Here is a 25,458-nt window from a genome sequence, read left to right as displayed (position 1 = left end):
TAGTGCGTCCATTGGGAACGGTATGAATTACAGTCTCATTAGAGCGTGTAGAGCGTTTGAAAAAGATTGCTGTCATGGAACCTTTCAAAAAAGTGAAGAAACAGAAACTACTGTCTGCACTAGATTGTTCTTGTGTAAATATCTTCAGACAATCCTATGCTTCCTATTTCATGGGAACCATTTTGGAAAAGCCATTTTCTTTTCTAGAATGGCTGTGCTTCAGTGAACCCAGTTGAATGAGTTCTTCGTCTACTGTGTGGATTAAAGCACAGTCCACAGTCCTCAGGCTTTTGTTTATCATACACTCTATCACAATTAGAATTGCAGTGAAACAGATTTTCAGGGGGTGAAGCATTGGCAACCATCTTGGAGAAACACGGGCCTTAATTGGGCAGATAAATATCACAGGCTGTGCTCTCTGTCCCTGCAGCACTACTGCATGCCTCACGCTGAATACAGACTGACCACCAGCAGTGGAGGATGTCCACCTGTCAAAATCAAATTAATCAGGTGGCCTGAGTGCAAATCAAGAGCACGCCTTGTCAACTATTGGTTCTGATACTTGACATCATTGCTGAAGCATGGCAAACCATTTGAATCTAAAGACATAGATAAATCATTGAACTTACATATTTACCAAGATCAGATTTGCTGGTGTTCTGTATGAAGGCCTTTATTTGAGGAATCGGTGAACAAGCAGTCCAAAGGGAGAGTCTAACCAAACGGGATGGGCTGACATCTGTATTCTGCAAAGCACAAGCTCAGGGTTTTTCATAATGACCACTTTATTGAATATTCATGACTTTGGCCTTTCCAAACACCTCAGTGGGACCGGATTTTCTGTAGTCCACACGTGTTGTTCAGACACGTTCATGTCCCACCACGCTGTGGTCGATAATGGGTGCCATCAGAGAATGAATGTGGCAGCTGACAACAAACTAAAGTATCCATGGGTACTTGTTAAGTCCATGTATTCGTTCAGTGTACAGCGTACAGCCATAGTCACAGTATTTCTTCTGGCATACTTTATGACTCATTATGTAACATGAATCAGGACAGGAACCATGCAATCAAAGAAAAAAAGTGTTTAAACTTTGAAAAGGAAGACTTCATCCCTACCCAAGAATCTAATTAGAAATTGACATGAATATTTTAAGGAAATGGCTTAATGTCATTACCAGTGCATGAACAAGGACAGTTTCACTCAGGCCCTGATGGTGACGGCTACCACAAGCCCAAGCGAGATTTTTATTTCTTTTCCCCCATGACACTTGTTATAGCTGCCAAAAGGAGAGTTGAAAGTTCCTAAAAGTCTTTCAAAAATTACCATGCCTCAGCAAATAGGGATTTCCAATAATAAATCACAGAATATGCAGATGCATGGATATGTGGTTTTATATGGGTGGGAGAAAGAAGGAATTGATATAGGCCGAAGTTATTATTTTGTTACAGCACGAATCAATCATTTTTAATCATAATTGATGCATTTAAATTCCACTGTTCACAGATCCAACACAACACTACAGTGTTGAGCAATAACGTACATTTTAATTTGCTTGATAAGCAATCTAGGTTTAAAAAGTGTACATGTTCAAGGTTAAGCTTAGACAGAATTCTTTTTTGCACCAATTCAGGACATGCCCCCCATGCGCAATAACTGGAGTGAGCGAGACTTACTATATAACGCACACAACCGATTAAAAATTACATTCATTCCTGTTGGCTACTGGGCTCCATACAGACAGTACTGATTTTAATCATAGCATGTATCCATGATTGGAATAGTGAGACTGTACAACCAAAAGTCTGAAAAAGTTAACGTTTTTAGTTATTTTTTTGCATTCGTCAAAAATGCGCTTGAGCTCTGTCAAATGTGTTTTTGTGTGTTAATAGAGCTTTGTGAGCATAGGTCGTTTCTATTGGATATTGCGTCAGACATGCAGCCAATACAGTCGTTATTCTAACCACAAGAAGTAGCAGCCTGGTAACATATGCCGGCTAGTTAATGGATAAAAGTTGCGAGGTTCCCTTCATAAACCCTTAGTTTGTAAACACATTGATTGTGAATGATTAATCTAAGATGCTTGTGTTTTTTTTTGTTTTTTTTTTAATGCATAAGGTTTTAATTAGAGCATTATTTTTGAGGGCTAATGAATATTTAGCAGATTTTATAATTGCAGGAACTTTTGGGGGATTTTGAATCGATTCTCCAACTAGTATCAACTATGACATCAAATGGCTTATTAACACACCCCGTAGTCTTAGTGGACGAGACCTTGTTAAAGAGCAGAATCCAACACCTACTGTGAAGAGTTCTGTGTTATGACAGCATGTAGCAAGCTGGCAAAAGCTCCCTCCACATTAATCATGACCTGGACTTTAAAATGTTGAACTCTGACCTTTCACGCTGCATTCCGGTCTGTGACAGATGGGGATGAAGCTTTTGTCCTCCCATCAGATCATTGATTTTATACACGCACGCACACACACACACTGAAATACTTCAAGAGAGGATCACACACAGCCCTTGCTGCTTGGACAAAGGCTGAAATTGTGTTGTGAATGAAAAGAAGCAAACCTTTAGTGTCTATTTAAAGATGATTTCAAATAATCTCAGATTCATCTTGACATGCTGCTGATTGAAAATAACCAGTGATCTTGAAAATGTAAAAAGTAGTGCCCGAGCAAAGGACAGTTATTTATCCCAAGCACGATGCTAAGACTGAAAGATTAGTGTGAATAAATTAGAAAGTAATGTCACTAAGTGGGTGATAGCGTATCTTTGAATGACATGGTCAGCTCTGCTAACCTTCTGAAGATTGCCACTCGTGGTATTTGAAAAACATCCATTTTCATCAGTTGATTCCTTTAATTCACATTTTCCCCATTGCGCAAAATTCACAACAGAGTAAATTGTCATCTTCCAAACCGCTTATCCTATACAGGGTCGCGGGGAATTGCTGGAGCCTATCCCAGCCATCGATGGGCGAAGGCAGACTACACCCCGAACTGGTCGCCAGCCAGTCGCAGGGCACACATAGACACTGTCACTGAGCGGGAATCGATCCCACGCTGCCCGCACACAACTCAGGCGTGTGTACCACTACACTATCAGCGGACTCCAGAGTAAATTGTAACCTTCATTAGCATCAGTAACCCATAACTGAAAGGTAGTCAGTGTATGGGATGTAACAATTGCAGAAGCATTTTCATTTCATGACACAGTATTATGCTAAACGTTTGGAATATTAAGTACATTATTATTACAAACGTCATTCCTAATCCAATGAAAAAGAGATATCCTTTCTGCGTGAAGTGACTTTTTGTTTTATTGCACATCCACTATTTTTTTTGTTTGTGCTCATCAGGCTGACCAACTATTTGCCATAGCAAATTCACTCACTTTTAATAAATGAAAAAAAATAACAGCAAGTAGATTGCATGGAGTCCAATATTCAAAGACTTCTATTCTGTGCGACTGTAAAGAACAAAAATGTTCTATCGGGCATCTATTTGGACACCAAATGCCTCTGTGTTCCAAAAGATGTTGTGAATTGCTGTAGAGGAAAAGAACAATTTCCATACACGTTAAATGATGTATTAGAACAGCTTACGTGTCTGCTGACATACTTGATATCACACTGTACCACACCATCACACACAATCATCACTCCCTCAGGCAAATTTCTGTGGAACATTAGGAGGGTGAATCGCAGAATTCATCTTTGATAATGATTCCATTATGGAATAATGCTCATAAGCCAGTGTGCACTTGCTTGGAATGTATTTGTGTCTTAAGTCATTTGCTCTCTGCCACCATTCCTCACATCTCCATTTTTTATTCATCTAGCCAGTGTCTTAGCCATAAGCAGGAGGAATATGAGGGGATGCCAAGCAGACAAGCAATAAAGGCTGATAAGGGTTATATCTTGGCTTCTGCCACTCCACTCTGCTACTCTCGCTTTTAGTCTGCCAATATTGCTGCTGGGCCCACTTCAATGGATGAGGGGGGGGGGGGTTGACGGGACATACTTTTTAGTTTTACCACGACTGTCTGTATTCCGTTTTATGGTTACTTTATGGCTTAGCGTGTTTTGCTGTAAAAAAGTATCACGACCGAAATGATATCTGCTCACACCAAGAATTATGTGAGTGTTAAGCACCCATTGTATATGAATGAATAAAGCAAATTCCGCGAGGATTTTTTTTCCCCCAAGCCATCTACAGTAAAAACACTTCATTACAGAAAAGCCTCATCGGACTTGCATTTCCACTGGTTTAAGCATGATGGTGATAACTGTTTGAGGGGCATGAATAACAGAATCATTTAACTGACTTATGATTTAAAATCCAGTCCACTCAAAACAACCTTTGTACGGTGCAATAGTTGTCAGAGTATGTTAGTTAACAAAATTGCCTGCTGTTGTTTATTGGCGCTGTGGCTCAATTAACAGACAGCGACTTGTACACATATTTATGGATCCTGCTGCTGTTGTGACAGATATGCAGTACAGACTAGATCGGGCTAACAGATCTGCCAGTATGTAGTGACCATGTTGGCAGGGGCGACGTCACTATTAAAGACAGTAAAAAGCATTGACATTAGCTTAGTGTCACTGTAGGCACACAGCTCAAAATGGGGGTGTCGTATCTACCTATTCATATCTATGGCTGTTGTTTACTCGGTCGCTTGTCATGTACATGTGTCTCAAACATGCTATTTTTGTTACAGTATTCGGTTGTTTTTGCCAGCCCTTATCTATGGAATCCAGTCATAACAGAGGTGAAAAGAGGAAGCACGCTAACCTCACAGCTCATGAGTGTCACCAACTGCATGCCATTATCACCCCCAAAAGTTTCAATAAACTTTAACACTTTTCAAACTGTTTCAATATTTTTTTTATATTTATATACAATAAATTTGCACTGTATTGGATGTTTTTAGGCCATGAAAAATTTAACAGACAATCGGCTTTAACAGGTGATTAACCCCAATTAGTCCGTTAAATTGAGGTTCCATAAATTATATATTTATTAGGTGAAAAAAAGTGGCCGTTTGCCTCGATTTCCTTGATTAGATATGGGGAAAATTAAATTACAGTATTCTGTTTCATAGCAGTCCATGATGTACTCTGCCTCTCTTCCAAGGTCAGCTCGGATCAGCCTCAGCTCACCCATGAAGAGGATAAGCAACATAGAAAATGAATGGGTGGAAGATTTATTTGTAAGGGCACCAGTTTTTGTAGTATGAATTGCCAAGTGCCCCCTCACTATTAGATATAGATTAGTACCAGTCAAAAGCTTGGAAACACCCTCTAATTCAGTGTTTTTTCATTAGTTAAAAAATTCCTGAATTGTAGATTAATACTTAAATCGTTGATATTTTTGATTCCACATGCGTTGTTTGAAGTCCGCTGATAATGTAGTGGTACACACGCCCGAGTTGTGTGCGGGCAGCGTGGGATCGATTCCCGCTCAGTGACAGTGTCTATGTGTGCCCTGCGACTGGCTGGCGACCAGTCCGGGGTGTAGTCTGCCTTCGCCCGTTGACGGCTGGGATAGGCTCCAGCAACTCCCCGCGACCCTGTATAGGATAAGCGCTTTGGAAAATGACATGACATGACATGCGTTGTTTGACTTTTTTTTTTTTTTTTCGAAAATAAATATTTTTGGGGGAGTACAACCTGCTCTCCAACTTATCCCCCTGCTTCCCTGCGTTTGGGTCCACCTTTTTAACCCGCAACCTATGACAAATATTAACAGTTCTCTCTCTCCCTTTTTTAAATTTCTGTTCTACCTTGAAAGAATTTCCAATGATCCGGGCCTACAAAAATACAGTAGCTAATCCCTTGGTGTAACATAATCTGTCAGTGTGTATGTTTATTTTCAGGACCTGCCACCTAATTAATAAGTTAGAATTTGGTCTATTGTGCTGCAGTGTTGGTAGTGAACACCTCTAGGAATAGCTGTCTCATTACTGAGGCGTATTTTACAACCACCACATAGTGGTGTAGTTTACAGGTATGTTATAATTCATATACTTTTCATCAATGTCTGATAAAACAACGCCTTGGAGCAATATCTAATTAGCCGAGTTTAAACGTACAACTCAAATCCCTCCCCTAACTACCATTTTATTGCTGCATATTGTTGATTCAAAAATGATCTACACTCAGATCAGTTTGTGTTGTAGTTTTAGCGAAACCATAACTCCATTATTCTTAGCATGGATAAGAACCAAGGACATCTTAAGCAGCACTCTTTCTTTATTGTTGTGGTTCACAATGTGAATAACAACTCCTCTCCTCCTTGCACTTACACTGAGGTCAATTAGACCAAGTGGCCAGTTCTCTCCTCTGCACTCTAATTGGAAAACTGGATGTCAGTACGTTTCGTCAGTAATGGGGTGTTGTATTTGGTGGTGAAAGTCGGGATGGCGGGGTCTGTCAGAATTGAGAGAGGAGCTCAGTTGCGTGTATCCTACTTTGCAGCTCCAGAAGAATACCCATGCATTTCAATAGTGCAGCTGTAAGCATTTCTGTAATTCAAGGTGGCATCATTAGATGCTTATTTTTTTTCACCCGCTGTGTTTGACAGGAGAGAGGGAGAGAGGGAGAGGGAGAGAGAGAGAGAGAGAGAGAGAGAGAGAGAGAGAGAGAGAGAGAGAGAGAGAGAGAGAGAGAGAGAGAGAGAGAGAAAGAGAGAGAGAGAAAGAGAGAGAGAGAAAGAGAGAGAGAGAGAGAGAGAGACACGATGCTGCCTGGATCAGCTTTGGCACCTCGCTCTTTGCACCTCCCAGAGGGCTAGAGGAGGGGAAATTAGAGGAGAATGGGTAAACATGACAATCACTGTGTTGTTAATTAATTAGCATGCTAAGAAAACAACAAGTAGTATATATAGGAGAAGGAGAAGGGTTACATTGTTAAATTGTTTGGTGGAAATATCACTGTTATTGATGTTGTATGAGTATGACTAAAATAGTTTTACACTAATAATAACTGATTGGGATTTTGTGGTTATAAATAATATGAGTGTTTTGTAAGCAACATTTATAAAAATCATCGTTAACACCACAAAGCTAAAAATAAAGAAATAAATACAATTCTGCCCCATATTGTATTCTTGCATTTCTGGTGGATACAAATATTTGACCCAAAGCATTCCACTTTTAATGTAGCCTGCCAGTCAGTCACAGTGGTGTGATTTATACTGTATTAACATATAATTAATTAAATATGAAGGTGAAAAAAATGCCATTTAAAAAGACTGAGCTTTGAAGGTGATTTGAAGTTGTGTTTCAGTTAACTGGCATGGTCAACATAATGCATTGTGCCATGTTGTCTAAATGTTTTTCATTAGTTGGCATATTTTCGCTTTTTCTCTCAGGACAATTTTTCATGGAGCAGATCGGCCATTGCCTGTGCATAATCAGTGGAAGCCCTCACCCTGTGTTGAAAGAAACATGTACATGGAAAATAAACTGTTTAACAAAAAAGGTATAAGGAAAAGGATGAAGGATGAGTATATGTTGGCATTCATTGTGACCATTACTAAATTTTGATGTTTTATTTACTTTATGTGACATTGTATCATCTTTTGTTGGCACAAATTAAACCAAACAAAATTATCTGAGAGGCCGTCATCGCCAAGAGGTTTAGCAGCACTCTTCATCACAATGTTTGAAAATCCAAGTAGTCGTCACAAAGAAGCGATAGCATCAGTAGATAACTACAACATTTTCAATTTTGTTGTGCTACCTGACACAGAGAGGAAGTGTCAACAGTCGGGTCCTAAAGCAAGTAAACACAATAATCTGACAAGTAATAACCCAAGATCCAACACAGGTAGGCTATATTTCCACCAAATGTTCACGAGCAAATTCATCTCACTTCAATGTGGATCTGTTGCTGTAGAATAGTGCTCATTCCACTAAAAAGTTTATAGCTGCTGATAACTTGTTTGAAGATAGGCTGCAGTCTTTGATGTTATGTTTTATATACCCCCATCCCAAAACCATTATGGCTCCATGTATTGATTATTTTAATGATGAGTCATCCAGAAGGCTTGTCCAAAAAGCGGTCTCAAGGCTCCGAGTATGTGTTGCGTGTTTGTTGAAAGGGGAACTCTGAAAAGTGTTGAGTCATCTTCACATTGGATTATCTTTTAGCAGGCTTCAAGGGGGTTTTTAACGGCTGAATACTTTTTAGCACAGTCAACTGTGGTACAGCTCACTTGGAGAATCAAATGGTACTGATAAAAAGAAAGAACGTTTCATAAGCCTCTGCTGGTGTGGACTATTTGTGCACACACAGGGCTGATTTAAATATGCTCACATGCCATGGTCGGTGGCTTGATTTGTGTGTGTGGGTGTCTCAAGTTGATAAAACTCCAACAGATCAGAACTTTGACAATTATGATTTGATGTCCTGCAGTGATTGATAATTGGCTCCCCTCAATAGAAATGTCTTCACTTTTCTTGTACTGTTTCATTATCACTTTACACGCTTGGTTCAGACTTTAGAGTCACTGCCTCCATCTATTTTTTTTACAGTGCAGTATACCGTGTATTAAATCTGATTTTGTTCTTGTAAATGTCATTTTGACAAACCACAAATGCTACCAAACATTTTTTGGAGTAGGTTGAACTCAGGGTTCTAAGCATTGCAGACCTGTAAAATATTAAACAGTTGTTGGGCTTTGCATTGTCTCACAAAAACAAATAAACAGATGTCTGTAAACTCAGTGTTTTGAAGGACTCCTTTTTTTTATCTTACTCTATACAAGCACACATTAGATCCAGAATACAGATAACACTTACTTGATGACAAATAGAGCAGAGTCTCTAAAACCAACCCTGTTAGATCTGATTTGATCTGATTTTGCAGTGGTTTCTCTTGAGGCTGGTCCTGAATTAGTGCTGAAGGGGAAAAAAAAGAAAACAAAACACTTGCAGTCAATCATTTCATTCTCGCAAGACAACACATGCATGACTGCTTCAAAGGTTGAGGTTATGCACAACTTCAAAAGCGCATGTCCCCAAAATGTTGATCCTGTTCCCAATAATTGTATGACCTTAATAGTCCGTTGTTTATTGGATCCAAGATAGATCATGCATAATCCGTTTCTGAGTAATTAAAAGCGGAATTTGCAGTTTTGTAACTGCGAGCAAGCTTTGAATTTGGGTTGTCCTAATCCAGTCGACATTATCGGAAATCGGGGCTGACCACGTGATTTTCAGATGATCCGTATCGGCTAAAAGAGATCGGATTTTTTAATGTTCTTAATTTCCAAAGCCAAGAAAAAAATTTTACTTCTTTACTTGATTCGAACAATTTCTGGCTCATAACCATATAAAAAAAGTTATCTTGGGATACCCTTAATCAAATGACAAAAAATGAAGATACATTTGACAATTTGGATGTGGTATTTTTCTTCTTCATTGCATTGCATTGCAGAAGTATTGGATCGGCATCCCTAATTTGAATTTAGCATCACTTCACTCCTCCCTCCGCCTCCTTGAGTTTCTGACCAAAGCCACACCCCTACGAATGTCAATCTTTTCCATGACTGCTACAATGCGAGCATTTTAAAACTGCATTTTCATGGATTCCTGTATCAACATGGTGACATTACAACATTTTTTGTGCAGTCCAGTATCATATCCATGAGAACAAACTAATTTAGCTGGAACCGTGCCAGTACTATCAGAAAGTTAATACCGTACGATCAAATGAGTTGCCTTTGGCAATGACTTGCACCTACAGGAATTAAGCTTTGGACTGTAAATGTTTCACTTTCATGCTTTATACAAGTATTTTATGAGATGGGAACATGGTCACAGAACTTTGAATTACTGTACACTGGAAGTTGGTGGTGTCGCATGTTTCTTGTGTAGCAAACCAAATACTCTTATTCTGATTGGAGTTATTTATATTTATTAACACGTCATCTACATGTTGGCTGGAAAATATGTTGCATAGGCTTTTACAATGCAAGCAGATCTGAGAAATATTGAAATTGGTATGCAAATGCCCTCTTAGAAACAGGTTAGCACACAAATGATATATTCATCGGCTAGATCAGGGGTGTCAAACTCATTTTTGTCACGGACCACATCATAGTTCTGATTCCACTCGAGGGCCGGTACTACTGTGAACCCATGTAAATGTATGTTCGCCTTATACACAACAAATTGATGGATAGCTAGTTTTGAAATCAGAAGCCAGTTAATAGTTTGTTAAACTATTTTCCAATGTATTTTAAAGGAAGTATTGGTAACAAAGGCTTGAAATATCTTATATGTTGTGTTAACAGTGAAGACAATTTCAAAGAAACGTCAAGTCAACACACATATTTGTCCTCGCGGGCCACATAGAATGATGTTGTGGGCCGGATCTGGCCCCGTGGCCTTGAGTCTGATATCTGTGGGCTAAATGGATGCACATTTTTTATTATGCTAGATGTATGGATAGATCCTCTTGCATGTACTGTGTACTCTTTCTCCATTGAAGTGTAGTCAATGTTGTAATGTTATAGTTGATTAGAATGCTATCGATTATGTAGATATATAGATACCATGAATATGAATGCTTCCAACCATTCATTTTGTATGAGCAGCACAATCAATACAAATGCAATATAATACAAAATTAATGCAACATTAATGAATTGATTCCTATTCAGTGCTCAGGATTCAGGCACTGTACTGCCCATCATGATAACCAGCTCTATTCATTATATCCGGTATTATACATAGCCATGTCAATTAAGGAACCGACATTCAATCTTGTGGGTGGTTGAGTGCCTTTCTGAAAGTGAACGCTCATTTAATTATTATGTCATCAGCCTCCTTCAATAACCCTGAACAACTGCCTCTGTGGTTCCTTTCTTTCAAATGTCTGATTGCATACTATATTTTATACATGTTTTAAATCTTTTTTATGTATATTTTGTTTCCTTCTTTTCACAGTTCCTCCCAAGATATATGACATTTCCTCTGACATCACGGTAAACGAGGGCAGCAACGTGTCGCTCATCTGCACGGCCAGCGGGAAACCTGAGCCAGCCATTTCTTGGAGACACATAACCCCATTAGGTGAGTTCACGTCACCTCACACACACTCATGCTAATGAATTGGTGGATGTACGGCTATTTGGATGGTTGCACCTAGAGAGGAAATGAGGAATCATGGTTGGGATCAATAGGTGAAAGACTGAGGAGAGATGGCTGGTAGTTGCGTTGTGCATTGAGACGTAGAACGGGGAGCAGGGCTGAGATGAAAGATGTAGGTTATGTGGTTGGCTGGATCCATGAGTGAAGGGGTGGGATGGCAGTAGATGTAAAAATAATTGAGCACAATGCATCATGCAGAAAGGCAAGTCCTGCAATGACATTGCTGTCCATATAAGGCATACACAATACAAAATAAAGAAAAATAGCAAGGCCTATTATATATGATTACTGTAATTATCCTCTTGAGTTATTAAATTTGGCCAGTTTCCACTCATTTCTATCTAGCTTCAAAGTAGAGACATTCATTCCGCAGATAGCAATGCCCCTCACCCCACCCTCATCTTATTCCTGAGAGCTGATTTAAGATTTAAAATAAAAACATTAAACAACACAGCAAAAAAAACCAAAAACCAATATACCAAGAAGCTTGTGTGTTTACTGTACACCAGGAGTGCACAACCAGTTGATCGCGGTTGACAGGTAGACTGCTGACGGCTCCCAAGTCGACCGCGAGGGTTGTAGGGGGGGAAATAGAACCAAAAAATATGTTTTTTAGTTTGTGTGTGCATTCTTCTTCTTCTTATTATTATTATTATTCTCACTACATATTTTGTGTTAGTGTACACTATAGCATGCTCACCCTATCAGTCCCACATCCACAAAAAAAAAAAAAAATGAAAAAAAAGGAGGTCAAACTCTGACATCGGTCGTATAGGGACCAAAAGCCCATATAAGGTCATCCTGTACACGGTTGAACGCAAAGACGGTAGACTCGTTGGGCGAACTCCCTTGCACCCTCGAGGGCCCTATCGAGAGTATAGAGGTGGTCTACTGTTCCACAGCCAGGATGAAAACAACATTGCTCCCTAACCTGAGATTCAGCTTTCCAACAGACCCTCCTCTCAGCACCCATGAATAGACGTCGCCAGGAGGACTGAGGAGTTTGATTCCACCTATAGTTGGAACACACCCTCCGGTCCCCGTTTTTAAAAAGGGGACCCACGACTCCAGTCTGCCAATTCAGGCTCTGTCCCCAATGTCCATGCAATGATAAAAACAAGTTACCAGTAATTAAAGACAAGCTGTCCCGTTGCAGACCAGATGTGTTTGGAAGCCGCCATATTTTCAAGTACATAAACGACAATGTCACTGTGCATTTACGTCAAGACAGAGCATCCGGTGACACGTCGCAGCCTGGCTATTCTGATTGAGTCATACACATGACTTCTAACCAGACTGACAGAAATAACATACCACCCCGTCAATCCGAATGAAATTTAATTCTGATTCGGCCTATTTTTAAAAAAATTTATATGCATTTATTCGGATTCAGTTAGCCGATAATAATGATAATAATACGACTTCGTTAGTTGATGATTCGTTTGATTCATTCTTAAACAACAGGGTGGGACAGTGACCAACTGGTTAGCACATCCACCTCAAAGTTCAGAGGTCATGTGTGTTGCTTTGTGGAATTTGCATGTCCTCCACATGCCTGTGTGGGTTTTCTTTGGGTACTCCTGTTTCCTCACACATTCCAAAAGCATGCATAGTAAGTTAATTGACGACTCTAAATTGCCCGTAAGTGCGAACGAGAGTGTGAATAGTTGTTTGTCTATTTGTGCCTTGTGATAAGCTAGGGACTAATTCAAAGTGTACCCCGCCTCTTGCCTAGAATCAGCTGAGTTAGGCTCCAGCACACACGCAACCCTCGTGACTATAAGCGGTACAGAGATTGGATGGATGGATGATAATAATAAACCTCATCATAATTAATAATAATAATAATTAATAATGCATCAGATTTATATAGTGCTTTTCTGAACGCTTAAAGACGCTTTACAATGGATACGTTATTCATCCTTTCACACAATCACACTCTGGTGGTGGTAAACTACGTATGTAGCCACAGCTGCCCTGGGGCAGGCTGACGGAAGTGTGGCTACCAGTGTGCGCCTACGGCCCCTCCGACCATCACCAAATATTCACACTCATCCGTACACCGGTGTCAGTGGTACTGGATAGATGTTGGAAAACAACAACTGTGATATCTGTCTTACTGAAGAATGGAAAAGTAGGAGAAACAGCCCCTCTTACACATCAAGCATACAATAAATGAAGACCTGCAGAGAGCGCCAACAATTGTGATGCAATGTATTGCAACATCCAATATTTTGTATAAACCATAGTTATGACTACATTGCCAAACTGAGCTTCTTTCTTATCGCTGTGCCTGAGAGTACAATCATCTGCCCTAAAATGTAAAAAAAACAAGTATTTCTTAAAAGAGCAAGAGGAATTTCATGATCGTTGAATCACGTTTAAAATTGTCATCCTTCACCAAAAATTGTAGGCTGCCTGTAGTCGTCGCAAAGTGACCACCATTGAGGAGTGACGATAACCCACAGAACATTTCAATGCATCTCTTCCTCTGAAAATGGAAAAATAATCCCAAAGGAAAATGGTTGAAAATGTGAGCTGGGCAGAGATGTCTGGAGGCATGCTGGAATTGAAATTGACCTTTAAAGTTAGTTTATGTCAAATATGGACAACATATGTCTGCTTTTATGAAGAGAAAGGCCAAGAGCAAAGGCAAATATCATTTTTAAAATATGTGGAGTTCACTTTTTAGAAGTGAAGTTCAAGACTGGGAGAAAACAGTGCTGTAAATTTGCCATTAGATTAGATTAGATTAGTTAAATCATTAAGATTTTTTGCGTTACATCCTTTCATTTAATATGGAAATAAATAACACTTTGAAACCATAACTGTGTAAGGCCCTCAATTCCAACTCCAGATCACCTACTCTTTTCCTCTCTAATTTTCATATTAATGGATTACAGCTGGCCGTGCCTATCTGATAGCTGCGAGGATGACTGCATTTATCTTTTGGCTGTCAAATCCTCCTGCGTGGTGCGCCTGGCTGATTGTGTTAGCAGAGTTTTCGGAAGATGATCAAAAGAGCCATCCTCGGAGTCCGAGTGGCAGTCACTCATCCTGCTTTGAAGTGTCCACACTTTGAAGTCTGCCGCGGAAGAAAATTATATGCTGGCCGAATGAAAGGGTGCAGGCCTGAATGTAATCACAGGCTGTCTCCAAGCACATCAGAAACGAAGCCATTAGCCATTGGATCTTTGAGTTGACTATTGTAGCTGTGTCGATTTGTCCAAAGGATGTGGGACCACTGGAAGGTTGTAATAGCCTAATGTCCTTTTACAGGAATACCATAAAATCCTTTGGCTATGCAGAGCAGTTTCCTTTGGTGAGTTCTTACAGTATAGGGTGACTTGAATGAGCAAGCAGTGTGTAAGGAAATATTCATCTCAGGTATAAGTGCCCATTTGAAAAAGTGTCAGCAATGTGCCACAAGTTAAACTACTTGTCATTGTCTGCAAGTGTCAATTTGAAGGCTAAGTCCATCCACTTGCCTATTGTATTGATTGCTGTAACACGTTTCATGTTATTGTAGCGAAGGTCTTTGTCCTCTACACAGACGTGAATGCACTTTGGCCATTTGTATCACTTCTATAAGTGAAAGCTGTTGAAAGGCCTTTTTACAGTCACAGATATGTCAAAACGTGGCTGTCATTATTTTCTGTCTTCAACAGTGAACCATTATCAGTGGAAGCGGGTTTGTTTCACACTCTAGATAGTTCTTCTGCACCATTCAGTGAAGTTTAACAGAATGATAAATTGGCCTGACTTACTGTCAAATTCCTATTCCCCCCGTGATTTAGAATTTGCATTATTTGCTTCTCGACATGAATGCCATTTGACAAATTAATACATTTTGAGCATTCACTGAATTGTGATCATAAACTATTTATTGAGAGATAAATGACTTATAAAATGAAGGCCTTTTTTCTGAAACAGATGCAAATTGCAATATAAAATTGTGCACAAGCAATGTTTTGTGTTTTTTTTTTTTTCAAGAGACAAAGCCTTGTCGTTAAATGCTGAACAGAAGAACAACAGTGCCAGAATATGTCTGGAAGAATCACAGCCATTTGTGTAACAGCTTAATTAACCATTCTTGACAATCCAATTCCCAGACATTTGAGGGGATTCAAATCTCGGCTCAGGCCTACGTGGGTAATCTCCCAGTACGTTCGCTTCCTCCCACATTCCAAAGCCATACATTTTGGATACTATAAATCGCCCTCACGTGAATGTGAGTGTGGACGTTTGTTAGTATGTTGATTGATTGACTGGTAACCAGTCAAGGGTGACGGTGTACAGGGCCTCTTGCCCAGAGTCAGCTGTGATAGGCTCCGGCTCAACAGTGACCCTGACAGGATTAACAGTAGAACATGAGAATGACATGAATATTTCTTGTTGATCTTCATCTGTTTTGTGATTTGGCCCAGCTGTAAAAAGATTCATAGGTAATTACGGCTGCCAGAAACAATTATTTTGCTAGTCAAATAATTAACAACAGTAGTTGCGATTAGTCGACAATCGGATCACATGTAAACCGCGGCATCTTGCAAGCAGGTGCTCTTATATAACTATCATTAGCTTACAACTTGAATTATTTAATGTATGTACAAATGAATAATAAGGACAATTAAGATCATGGTACATGCAACTTTGATTGTACCAGCATTCCTGACATGTTTATAAATGATGGAGCAATTTAAATTGAAGGTGATACGGTGCACTGAACATTTTTCGCTGTAAATGTTTAGTGCATTTTAAAATGGAACCAAAAACTATGCAAAAACTGTGCTAAAGAAAACTAAAATAAACACTTGAATTGGTTTTTAATTTTGTTATCTAATTTAACCTTTATTGAAAATGTTTTGTTTTCCTTCATTAGGGTGCATAAGTAAAATGAGTAAATTGATCTGCACAATCAAAATATGCTATGTATCTGAAAGGGAAAAAAACCTTTTCGCTACAATATATTAGCATACCACAAAAGTACAACAACGTTACATCAAACACACCCGGTAACCTGTGCGTGCCAATGCTAGCTTCCAGACACGACTGTCCCTATATCAGAAATGAAATCAGACATCGGCCACCATGTGCTTCCTTGTTGAATGCTCATTTATTGCCGCTATGTTGCCATGAAAGGTAAGTTTGCATCGTATTAAGTAGTTTTGGTGAAATGTGCCCAAACCTATGGACTTTGTTGCAAACACGGATTAACCATGAAACTGCATTACCCACTGTGCTTTTGGTTTATATCATGGATGACCTGGATCATGGATTACTGCGCAAACGACACGTCTACCATTAAATTAATTGTCAACGATTTTGATAGTCGACGTCGTTGTGACTGGTAGACTCATCTTGCCAGCCATATAGCCCTAATGTCATCTGTTCCAAACAAGGAGTTCATGTTTTAGGTCTCTGAGTTTAAAATGTGTTCCGAATCAACTTGTAGGGTTAAATTAAAACTGACTATCAATGAGAAACACCATTAGCAGAAGTACATTGGTAAGATTCCCAGAAGCCACTCTCGCATGATAAATCTACCACTTGACATACCTGCTTACAATATGCTGAAAGCCTTAAAGAGCTGGAAGGACTTGATGGTATTGCCTCCACTACAGAGTACTCAGCTTTGAGTGAGGTGACCTCTAATAAACACATTTTGGTGTTGCTGGATTGCTGATCAAAAGAGCTTTGAGATTTAAAATTCCAAAGATAATTATAACACTCAAAAGGTAACTTCAGTGGACATTACTAAAACATTGCCAAATGCGACACAATTGAGGGAGAAGAAGGACATGCACACTCTCATAGCTGATGTGCAAATACATACAGTGCTTTCTTTTGGGTCATTCCTCGGTCAGTGCCACACACCCTTACAGATACAACCCAAAAACATCACATCTTTGTTTCCTTTGAAGATGAAGCATGAATTCCATGAAACGTGACAATTGGTAATAGCAGTGGCCTAGTTGTTTGATGGGACAAATGTCCTGAGAGTCAGCAATGTGGTCAGCCTTGACATGGCCACGGTACAGTGACTGATGCCATTGCCTGTGCTGACATATCTTGCTAGATCCCATATGGGTTGACAGCATCTGAGGAGAAAATCTCTGGAGATTATGTTACAAATCATGAGGGACGGGTACCAAACCCTGGTACTAAACTGGCCCGGGGCTGAATTTTTAAAAACTGCAGTAGCCCCACCCCAATGGTTCTGTTAACAGTTTTGAAGAAATTACTCAAATTAATTTTCGATTGATTTATACCATTGGAGCATTATTTCGCACCACCTCTCTGATTTTGTTCCTAACTAACAATCAAATTACTCCTCCCTTTGCGAATGTAATGCTGTGTGATCATATTACGACATGAAACGTGGTATTATATAAAAAAAATGTATGTTGTGCTGTCTAACCCTATCGGTTTTATAATGTTATTTTGATGTGTTGGATCGCCATCCCAGCCCCACCTACTTTGTCTAATGAAGCCACGCCGTCACCGCATCATCTCATCACCGGCTTGTAAGCTTGGGCCGCTAAATCAGCGGCTTTCAAGGCTCAGAGGAGTGAGGTTTTACTAATGTACACTCATGCAGGGCTAGCTGGCGTCCTTTACATTGGATAAGCTCTGTTGCTAGGAACGTATCATTCGAGCGTTTCATCCTTTAGGCATGACTGACTGATTTTCACTCAGTGCAACTGTTACATGTAAAAGTTCGGTTATTCTTGGCTTGAGTGGTGATGCCTGGAGACTGGAGAGGGACGGCCGGGATGTCGCTGCTCATTGCATGTGGTCACAAGTGCAGTCGATCATTAAAATGTCAGGGGGAAATACAAGCAATCTTAACAAACATAGAAAATGTGCATCTCACCTCACAAAAGTGCTTTTTCCAACCAATCAGCATGTTCCAGCCTTGTTGCGCTACACATTTTTTTCTTTTAATAGTAAAGTAATTGTTTATATGGTTAAGAGTATAATAGTCATTTGTCCAATTACTTTCTTTTTCTGTAAATTATTGGTTTTTTTTTTATACATTTAAGCAGTTGCAAGGAAATACATTTTTAAAACTGAACAAAAAAGTAATTATTTAGTTTTTGTTTTTGTTTTTCAAACCAAAAAGGCAAATATAAGTTTTATAGGTGCATAGGTGCATCACATGCAATCAGACATGGTTTAATGCTCCATTGGCACACTTCCATTCCAGATTCAGGCTGCCTCACACGGTCAACCTGGTTACACAACAGTGAAGGAACACACAGTTTCCTAAAAATGTCTTCAGACCCACACCTTGTGTTAGGGCTAGAGGGCACCTCACGCCAGTGTAGCAGTGTAAGCTGCTCTTCCCTTTTAAGAGTTAAAAGGATCTGTGTGTGTGTGGGTGTGTGCGTGAGTGTAGGTGGGTGGGTACGGCATTGGTGGTGTAATGGAATCCTCGGCGATGCCTGTCCTATCTGTGTATTGCAGCCCTGGAGGAAGTGTACAGCTCCACTTCACAATGTGGCAAATTGCTAACCGCTTCAGTGTCGGCACTGAATTTAAGATTATCCTTGCTATGATTTCTTTAATTTTGCTTGGAGTGACACTTCTTTTAGGATAGTGTCTCGAAAATGTGTCTCCATGGTGTCTCACACAGCAGGTCCTCTGCTGCTTTATTATTACAACTGTGAAGACGTATTTTTCATTTTTTTGTCCATTCCCTTTGTCATATTTTTTTCAATGGATAAAGTTATGTCTATTTTGCTTACTGCTTTGTCTATTTTGTGTAATCATATGACAAGGCTTTTTATTTCACAGTTGATAATGCAACCAAATAAATATAGCAAGGCTCGGTTCCTCTTTTTTTTTTTACTTTCTCAACCCATTGTACACATCATCATTTGAAACACTGTTTGCTGTCCAGGTAGATTAATGAAATTCAATTTCACATATGATAATTAATCAATATGCACAATCATGTTATTGGATTACATAGGGATAAGAAAACAAATCTGTTTCCATGTGTAAGACGGACACTAAAAATACAATCATACATTATATAAAAAAAATAAATCAATATGCCATATGTTATGGTATATGTGACAGTTAAGTATAGATAGTATTAACAACTATCATATTAACACATTTAGTACATTTACTCTTTTTTATTTTGTCTCTGTGTTTTACATTACATTCTACAACATTTATTCAATCTTAACGCTGTCCACGTGGGACTGTGGATATCTTTATTACAGCTTAGAAAAATAAATTTGACTGGGAAAATTAATTTGGCAGTCAAGACATAGACATGGGGATTAAGACATATCTCTGCAATGCCCTCGCCAATCATAATCAAAATTCCTCAGTGGGCAAACATGCCTCCACTGATCCACTCTACCTACCTACAATGTACTGAGCTTGATTGACTTGTGCTTAGCAGTGGTGTCAGATATAGTTGTATGTACTCCTAGCTCAATTTATCTATGCTATTGGCTTTCTTCCTCTCTAAACACAATAAAAAAAATACAACATAAATTATAATATTTGTTCCATGAAATTGTATTCATTAATCCCAATAGTCTATTCTCTATTATCTCTGATTGCACTGCTTCCATTACTTGTCGGTAGATTTGAGTTTTTTTGCTCAAACGGATTTTAACATCAATATAGTGCCGATTAGTACTGGTGGTGTATGTGACTTAAATACCCTGTAAAGTGAATTCAGATATTTGATATATAGTTAAAAGAAATTGCTGAAAACGTACAAAGACTGACAACTGTTTTTTCAGTTTTCCTGGCTTTTTGAGCAAGGGTAAAATGATGCCTTGCGACGCACGTTGGCGTACAACATGAGTTGTCCCTCATCCATTATATAAGAGCTGAGTGACTTTGTTTGCATCAATGTATGTTGGGTGCAATTGCGATATAGCTATCTAATTATGCCTATACCCCGAAAAAATGCATTTTCACTGGATGCCATAATTTACAGAACAGCTCAGTGTCCTTATTTCAATTGTGTGCGTAATTAACTAGCATTTTTTAGCGTCTTTAAGTAGCAACTGAAGATGATTTTGGGATGGTGGTCTGTTGATGGCAATAGTGTGTGATGATAAAAAACTGGGCTCAGGCCACCCTCCAGTCGCAAAGACATTTCAAACCAGTCGAAACGATTGTTCATACTCAGGATTACGGTAGCACAACACCACGGGCTGCGAGGGCCAACTTCAAAATAAAAGCCAACCAACGTATTGATGTCCACATATTAATTGGTAGAATTTTATTTCCAAGTTATTTCCTTCGCAGCACATTGGCGGCATTTTACCCTAATGAAAAGTATGAAGAAATGTGTTGCGGCTGGCGTGACCTGTCTTTCCAATAGTGCACACCAAATAAACAGGCATTAACTTGGCACTTGAATTACTCAATGACTCCTTTCACCGCTAAATGCCACTTACGTTGTACTCTAACTAACCTGTTTATTTTTATGCGAATTCCGTCTTGTCATCAAAGGTGCCATTAACTAGGAAATACTGGCTAAAAGTGATTGTTGCAGTATATTCTTGTTATTTAACAGGCGTATTATTTTTACCATAAGGTGCACAACGGGTGGTACACTGCACGTGTTCTACACACAAGGATGCACAGCAGCACAAACAAGCAAGAGATAACCAGTAAAGCACCCTGATGCGAAAGAGCTGTGCACAACCGTTCTTCAATTTGTTTGATAACAGGATGAGGCATTGTGAAATGGAGACTTATAATACTTGCAGCTATCCCTGCTGTTGGATTGATAAGTGTATGTTTTATTTATTTATGCACAAGGATCCACAGCAACGTTAAAGGTGATTTCAAACATGCTGACACAACTCTCGGACAGGGCACTTATTTATTTATATGTATTTTCATAAACACACAAGCATGCAGTAAATATGTTTGAAATAATAAGTCCTTTGCTCGATGATGGATTTCATGTTCTGAAATAGCAATAAGTTGCAAGCGGACCTGGTGTTGGAAGGATATGAAATGTCAAAAGTTCAACACAGTTCACTTTGTAAACTTGTGTCATTCCGCCCAGTTTGCGTTTAGCTAGCGAATCGCTGATCTACTTAGTATCGATATTCTTTATCATATTCATACTTTTTATAACTTTCAAACTACCTTTGGGATCACTGATAGGCACAGATGTTTTCCCTTTTAGAGATTATGGATAATATTTTAATTATATGAGCTAGCAATGTCATACAATGGATGATTCAGAGAAACAGAAAGGGAAGAGACCATGTTAAGTTTTAGGAAACCGCTGTCATATTATGTTTCAAACTGGGAATCTTTCACTGAAACATTTCAGGAAGACTGAGGGAATCTTTTTCTTATGTTACGGTAAATCTTGGAGAAAACAATTCTCATGGGGCACAACCTTCATTCCTCCCAGAAATAACTGTGAAAAACAGCAAAGAAAAAATAACTGCTGTTTAAACGGGAGCCTGGATGGCTTTTACAATGAACAGACAATGCTTCATTTTACGACTGCTTTGAGGCTGTTATCAACTAAACTCTCTGAATTGTGTGTAATGATTATTTCTTCCATGAAAGTTCACTATAGCTATGCAACTCCAGTGGCAAATAAAGAGTGATGGCTTATGCGTTGAAGCCACTCAAAACATCCCTGTGTGAAATCACCTGCATTTGATTGAGCTTCTTGGTAAGTGTTATTGGACGCATCTAGCATAGTCAGCATCATGGGTCAGTTCCTTTTGATTTTATTGCCCTGGTAAAAGACACAAGTGTACACTGCAGATTTCCAGTTTCACAATTCCTCATTACAGTGACACACAATAGAGTTGTGCATTCAGGCCATAGGTCAACTATGTTATTCAACCACTTAGGGTAAGATGCATGGGATTTGCAGCAAAAGACACCGTTTTGTGAGATGTGTATTTTAGTTTATTAGAGTATTTAATTTATTAAACCGCACAATGGAAAAATGCATCGTAATTGAATGCACAGAAAAGAAACAAACTATTAAAAAACATTTTGTACAGTAACATGTATGTAAGATGAAATTGAATTGTATGCAACAAAATTGAAGCTGACATCCCTGTTCCACATGCATCCATGTATCCTAACCAGCATAAACCGGTTTGTCTTTGTCAACTTTTTCTAAAAGGTTTTGACAGAATGGATTGTTTGAAGACAGTTTTGAGTGTTTTAGAATTTGAAGAGGTATGCATATTTTGCTAAATATCACTACAGCAGACAGCTTTATTACAAAGATTAGACTTTAGGTGTGTGCCCTGCGACTGGCTGGCGACCAGTTCGGGGTGTAGTCTGCCTTCGCCCATTGACGGCTGGGATAGGCTCCGGCAACTCCCCGCGACCCTATATAGGATAAGCGGTTTGGAAGATGATGACTTTAGGTGCACATCGTGTGGAACAAATTAGGCTCTTTTATTTGAATGTCATGTTCCTCTTGAAGCCACCTGTTGTGATAATCATCTGGCTACCTTGTTGAATTATTTCATCTTGATTTTCTGCTTCATGGAATGAGCAAAAGAAGCAAAAGAAGTGCTCAACTAGAAATTGAACTGACCTGTCAGTGCTGAGTCATGTTTTAGCTGAATAGTTCTTGACAAATAAACATATAACATCGGCAGTAGGGCACCGGTTGATATAATTTATATGCGGTATGTTTTGTCCCTCATCGTGGATTTGGGCATTTATTTGTGTAACTGCAGAAATAACTCGGCGTTTATTTGCAAGGAGGCCTTTATTTGTATGAATGCATGCATAAGAGTAAAAGTGAGACCTGCTGCTAACCATTGTCTGGTCTACAGTAGATGGTTAGTTCTGTGAATGGGAATGGAATTAGTAACTGGCTCACATTAGCATTGAACACAAACCAAGTCAGGGTGTAATCTACCTAACCAAATTATATGAAGTACTTGCATGTTGGAAACCTTTGCTGCATATTAAATAAAACTGCAACTAACCACTGGTGTCACCTGTTTTTTTTTTGTTTGTTTACCTTGAGGGCAATTATTAAAGAGGTGTGGATTTCAGCTATAACATTAACTAATTGTAATAATTTATTTGTATCCATCCATTATCTATACCGCTTATCCTCACAAGGGTCGCGGGCGCGAGGGAGCCAACTGTCTTCGGGCAGTAGGCGGGGGACACCCTGAATTGATTGCCAGCCGATCGCAGAGCACACAGACAAACAAACAACCGCACTCACAATCACACCTAGGGGCAATTTAGAGTGTCCAATCAACTTACCATGCATGTTTTTGGAATGTGGGAGGAAACCGGAGTTATCGGAGAAAACCCATGCAGGCACGAGGAGAACATGCAAACTCCACACAGGGAGGCCAGATCGAACCCACGACTTCTGAACTGTGAGGCGGACGTGCTAACCAGTCAACCACCTGTATTTCTTTTTAATTAGTTTTAATTAGTTTAGTGATGCAAGTAAACTTTTCTAAAATATTTTTTGGGTGCTTATTCCAAATCTGCCCACATTGTTTCGCTACCACATTAGGTTTTTATAATAATAATAATAATAATAATAATAATTATTATTATTATTATTATAATAATAATAATAATAATAATAATAATAGATTTAGTAATATTTACTAATCAAAGGTTAGGTTCAGCATCACGTGAATATTTTTTCTGAAACTTCATAGCTATACATTACAATGCATGGTACTGGCAAGCTTTTATAGGTCATACTCAAAAACCAAAAATGAAAATATCTCAAAAACCTTATGTACGAGATAAAAAAAACGGTTCTTTTTTTTAATCCGTGTAAAAAAATACATTTAGGATCATTTGAATTTGCCGTCGACCAGTGTAATGACCTTTACTAGATTGCAATGCTTCAGGTAAAACTGGTTACAATGTTATTTCAGGAAATACAGACATCGTCACAGCACCAGCAGATTCTATTTATGAAGCTTAGCAAGTATCAGTATGATTGCCTTGAGCATTCCAGACTGCTTTTAGTGTTAATCAGTGACCTATGTGATCTGTCTGCATCTACCAGAACTTAAATTCTTGTAGTTGAAGCAGTATTTCACACCGAGACCAATGCATGGGGCAATAATGTGCCAAGTAGATGTTTTCCCAGTTTTCATTGTAAAGAACAGCTTCCCTGTCACGTGCTTAGAACACCATACTGAAATGTACAATGCATGCTGTGGCTCTGCTCTTCTGCAAAGTTCATCACTTGCCCTGCTTTGTTATAAAGAATTAAACCAATGTTCTTTTATATCCCCCTTGTGCCTCCTTTTATATTAGGAGGGATTTTTTTTGCCTCATCCAGTATGGTTTTATGAATCAGCTTTTTAAAAATGTTCTTTTCTTTTGCTTGTATTGTGTAGCCACTAATGTCTTCGTTGAGACTTTGAACTCCATTGTTGCCAAGGCAACCATGTGAGGAAAATGGAAAGCTAATTATTGATAGTGCCCCCAGTTTCAAGTTGCGCAACACGTATTTAGCAGATAAAAAGTCACCAGAGCGCAATGTAAAAAGTAGCTTGTTATATAAATTCAAGTGACTTTAAGAAAAGACACATCAGACTGCAGTATTTCTACCGCTAAAAGATGGTCTATGTTTTAGGTCTTTTTTATAACGGGTCAAGAAAGTGAATATCAATGTGGATTTGAACCTGTATCTATTTTACATTACACACAACACTACACAAAATAATTATAAGTTCCCCAAAGCAGACTCAACAGAAACAGAGCAATCAGACATAATTCATTAAACCAAGGGAGCATGATAAATGTGAAACACAATACAGTTGTAAACAAGAAACAACAATAACAAAAGTTTGACATTAACACGAGTAGAATAAGAAACTAAACTCAAAGAAGTGGATGGAGCCAAGGTGGGAAAAAGACAAATAACAGAACTACATCCATGGAATCTAAACTACACAAGAATAGAAATTCTAGAAAACATAAATCACAGAAGTACTTACGTTTAGACTGTGCAATGACAGTAAAAATTCTAATTCATCAACAGACGGACAACCAGCAATGAAATAATTCAGCTTCTTCTCTCCACTTTCTGTTGCGCCTATAAACCCATCATTGTTAGCTGGGGGGGACACAGGAGGCTTTGCTCACCAACACTCACCAAGGAGACTGGGGGAACAGAAAAAAAAACGGCAGACATCCATCCATCCATCCATTATCTATACCGCTTATCCTCACAAGGGTCGCGGGCGTGCCGGAGCCTATCCCAGCTGTCTTCAGGCAGTAGGCGGGGGACACCCCGAATTGGTTGCCAGCCA

At 39.1% G+C, this 25,458-nt stretch overlaps 1 protein-coding gene across 2 annotated transcripts in view; it reads left to right on the top strand.

Annotated features, from left to right (window-relative positions):
• negr1 (neuronal growth regulator 1) overlaps window positions 1–25,458 on the top strand; it is a 191,306-nt gene that overhangs the window by 98,698 nt on the left and 67,150 nt on the right. For both annotated transcript variants that reach the window (XM_086047306.1, XM_086047307.1), the window contains one exon: window positions 10,970–11,095. In XM_086047306.1, the coding sequence (XP_085903432.1) occupies window positions 10,970–11,095 (126 nt within the window). The remainder of the gene's footprint in view (window positions 1–10,969; window positions 11,096–25,458) is intronic.

The sequence above is a fragment of the Filicampus tigris genome, chromosome 12 (genome assembly GCF_054856515.1).
Source record: "Filicampus tigris isolate MCC_2025a chromosome 12, RoL_Ftig_1.0, whole genome shotgun sequence".
Lineage (NCBI taxonomy): Eukaryota > Metazoa > Chordata > Actinopteri > Syngnathiformes > Syngnathidae > Filicampus > Filicampus tigris.
Note: the sequence above shows the minus strand (reverse complement) of the source record. Positions and strands in the feature narration are given on the sequence as shown.